Source organism: Sarcophilus harrisii, chromosome 2 (genome assembly GCF_902635505.1).
Source record: "Sarcophilus harrisii chromosome 2, mSarHar1.11, whole genome shotgun sequence".
Classification (NCBI taxonomy): Eukaryota; Metazoa; Chordata; class Mammalia; order Dasyuromorphia; family Dasyuridae; genus Sarcophilus; species Sarcophilus harrisii.
In genome coordinates, this window is record NC_045427.1 from 446361957 (window position 1) to 446365526 (window position 3570).

The 3570-nt window shown below is 42.1% G+C and overlaps 1 protein-coding gene across 1 annotated transcript; it reads left to right on the forward strand.

Annotated features, from left to right (window-relative positions):
* Nucleotides 1-542: 542 nt before the first annotated feature.
* On the forward strand, nucleotides 543-2250 carry LOC100918335 (olfactory receptor 1K1). The gene has a single exon (XM_003757118.3). It carries the CDS (start codon nucleotides 1148-1150, stop codon nucleotides 2096-2098), a length of 951 nt encoding a protein of 316 aa, XP_003757166.1. The 5' UTR covers nucleotides 543-1147; the 3' UTR covers nucleotides 2099-2250.
* The last annotated feature ends 1320 nt before the right edge of the window (nucleotides 2251-3570 follow it).

Here is a 3570-nt window from a genome sequence, read left to right on the forward strand (position 1 = left end):
ATCAATTTATACAAGTTTCCCCAGGTTTCTTTGAATTCTTCATTTTTGTGACTTCTTATGACACAAAACTTTTTATTACAATAAGTGTATTGTCATCTCTCATTCAATGGACATATACTTTTTTACTAGTTTTCTAGTACTAAGAAAAAAATTGCTAGAAATTTTGCTATATTTGCTCTATTTAGTGTACATGTAGAAGATTAAGAACAAAGAACGTAGAACATTACTTAAAAGAACTCTTATTTCATAGTACTTCCTTTCAAACACTCTTGATTTCAGTAGAACTGGCCTGCTAACTATTCCTTAGAGATGACATCCCATCTCTCATCTCTGTAACTTTGCATCAGGAATACATGATAGATATTCTCTCTTTTTTTACTTTCTGGGAATAATCGCTGCATCACCCTGAGTCAAACAATATGAATAGGTTAGTTATTTTTTTTAAATGTTTCAAATTTTTCTCCAGAATAGTTTGACAAATTCACAGCTGTCTTCCTTCAGTCCCTGACCATCTTTTTTTTTTCTAGATTAGATGTAAAGTAAAAACTTAAAACTTGTTTTAATTTACTTTTCTCTTATTAATGATTTGGAATAATTTTCATATGGTTATATCAAGAGTTTCTATTTCATGAATTCATGCGTTATCATGACTTAGAATTAGTGGTGTTAATATCTTATCCATCTACTACTAATACTTATACTAATTGATAATAATAATAATATCTAAGTTTCATAGTGCCTCCTATGTGCTAGATACTGTACTAAATGCTTTACAATCATTACCTCATTCTATCCTACCAACAACCTAGGGAGATAAATGTTATGATTATCCCCATTTTACAGCGGAGAAAACTGAGGCAAATGGAAGTTAAGTGATTTGCCCAAACTCACACAGATAGTCACTATGTGAGGGTCCAGGTCCATCATTCTATCGCTCAGCTGCCTTACTAGACTGCAAACTTAGTGAGGGAAAGAGTCTGTATATTAACTTTGCCTCTTCCCTAGATTAAAAAAAAATGGGTTTTTTTCCCCAGAATAGGTGCTTAATAAGTATTTGTTAAATAAATTTTTCAGATGAGGAAACGGTGAGCCCAGTGGGAGAAAATGACTTAACCCAGATTCTCTTGAGAGGAGGACTAAGTTGACCATGGATGGGACCAACAAGTCCTCTGAAGGGGCCCCATTTATCCTCCTGGGCTTGTCCACAAACCCTGGGCAGCTCCGGCCTCTGTTTGCCCTGTTCCTGGTCCTCTACATAGCAGGTATGATGGGGAATGGCCTCATTGTGGCAGCCATCCGCGCCAGTCCGGCCCTCAATGCCCCTATGTATTTCCTGCTGGCCCACCTCTCCTTTGCCGACCTCTGCTTCACTTCTGTTACCGTGCCCAAGATGCTGGCCAACCTGATTGCCCATGACCGCTCCATCTCACGGGCAGGCTGCCTAACTCAGATGTATTTCTTCTTTGCCTTGGGTGTGACTGACAGCTGCCTCCTGGCTGCCATGGCCTATGATCGCTACGTGGCTATCCGGCATCCACTGCACTACACAGTCCGAATGTCACGGGCTGTGTGCACAGGACTTGTCACAACGGCCTGGGTCGTCTCTCATTCACACTCCTTGCTGCACATTCTGCTCATGGCCCGCCTGTCCTTCTGCGCCTCCCACAGTGTCCCTCATTTCTTCTGTGACCACCAGCCCCTGCTGCGGCTCGCTTGTTCAGACACTCGTCATATCCAGCTGCTCATCTTCACCGAGGGGGCCGCTGTGGTGGTCACACCCTTCCTGCTCATCTTGGCTTCCTATGGCGCCATTGCCGTTGCTGTGTTACGCCTGCCCTCTGTGTCTGGGCGGCTCCGGGCTGTGTCCACCTGTGGCTCCCACCTGGCAGTGGTGAGTCTCTTCTATGGCACCATCATTGCAGTCTACTTCCAGCCAACGACACGATATGAGGCTGAGAGAGGGCGTGTGGCCACCGTCATGTATACCGTAATAACCCCCATGCTCAACCCAGTCATTTATAGCCTCAGGAACCGAGATGTTCAAGGGGCACTCCGAGCTCTCTTTACTGGACGTAGGATCTCAACAGAGCCTACCTAAAGCCTGGGCTGGCTTCAGAGATGGCCAATAGCCAGTTTGATCCCACAGGGTACTAGAGTTGGAAGAGATTATCTATTTCAACACCCTCTTGTTACAGATCAGGAAAAATGAAGTCCAGAAAGGGGTAACAATGACACAGCTGATGAGTGGCAAAAGCCTGGACATAGATGCACTCACACATAGAGACATGCTGCCCATCCCTCCAACATCTCCCCAACCATAAAATCACAGAATGTAAGAACCAGGAAGGACCTCAGAACCCAACTTTAGATTCTACTCTCACTGTGCAGAGGAGAAACTTCACATTCAGAAGAGTGTGGTTACAAAATAGCAGAGCTGGAATCAAATCCAGTCCCATACTTCCATTCAGCATCTATCCTTCCTCCTCTTTGTCTTCTGTGGCTTTTTCAGAGTTTTCTTTGAACAATTCATAGCATGACAGAATTAGACCTGGAAGAAGAGAGGGAGGAATAAGCATTTATTTACTACCTAATATGTGCCAGGTACTGTACTAAGTGCTTTATAAAATTATTTCTTTAACTCTCATAAGAATCCTGCAAAGTAGATACTGCTATTATCCCCATTTCACAGCTGAGGAAACTGAGCCAAAGAGGTTAAGTGAGTAGTCCAATATCACACAGCTAATGAGTATCCAAGACTGAATTTGAATTCAGGTCTTACCACTGCATCATCTGGTTGTAGGAAAGGAATATAGAGGTCACCATACATAGCACTTTCATTTTCAGTTAAAGAATCTGAAGCCTAAAAAGTTTCAATTATAGGACCAGGGTCCCATAGTAAGTGTCTGAGGCAGAATTTAGGAGCAAGTTTTCCTAATTTCAAAGCCAATATCCCCTACATCATACAGCCTGCCAATTATACCTCATTTCAAGCATGTTAAGCACCTGCTGTGTAAAGAGCATCGGATTCAGCTCTGGGGAAGATACAAAATTAAAACAAGATAGCTTTTGCCTTCAAGGAGCTTATAGCTCAGAATGGAGATATGACATGCACAAAAATAACTTGGCCTTTCATAGGCTCAGTTATCCAGGTAATTCACAGTACATTGACTCAAACTTCTAGTTTCCATGATTTTATCAGTAAATTCATACCTTCTCCCAACACAGGCAACAAACTCTTCATGTCTTAATAGCAGGTCTTTCTTTCTGAGCAGATATGCCTGAAAATACTCATTACCTGGGAATTAACTCTCTGGGGTGAGGAGCCTATCCAGCCTAATGTTGCCTGGTACTCCAAGTCACACTGTCTTTGCCAGGCCTGTTGCTGAAGATTTGTCACATTAGCAGGTCTTGCTAGACCATCAAGAGATAACAGAACCCTCTGTGTCACCACAAAGCATAGAAAGAGAATTTTAATATATTTATACAAAAGAAAAAAAAAAAGAAATGTGAGAAATGTCTATATGAAATCTGGAGGCTCAAAGGCTTTTACTTTCAGAAGAGATCAAGGAA

Coding starts and splice junctions, on each gene's coding strand:
- LOC100918335 (XM_003757118.3), top strand. CDS start 1,148: ATGGATGGGACCAACAAGTCCTCTGAAGGGGCCCCATTTATCCTCCTG.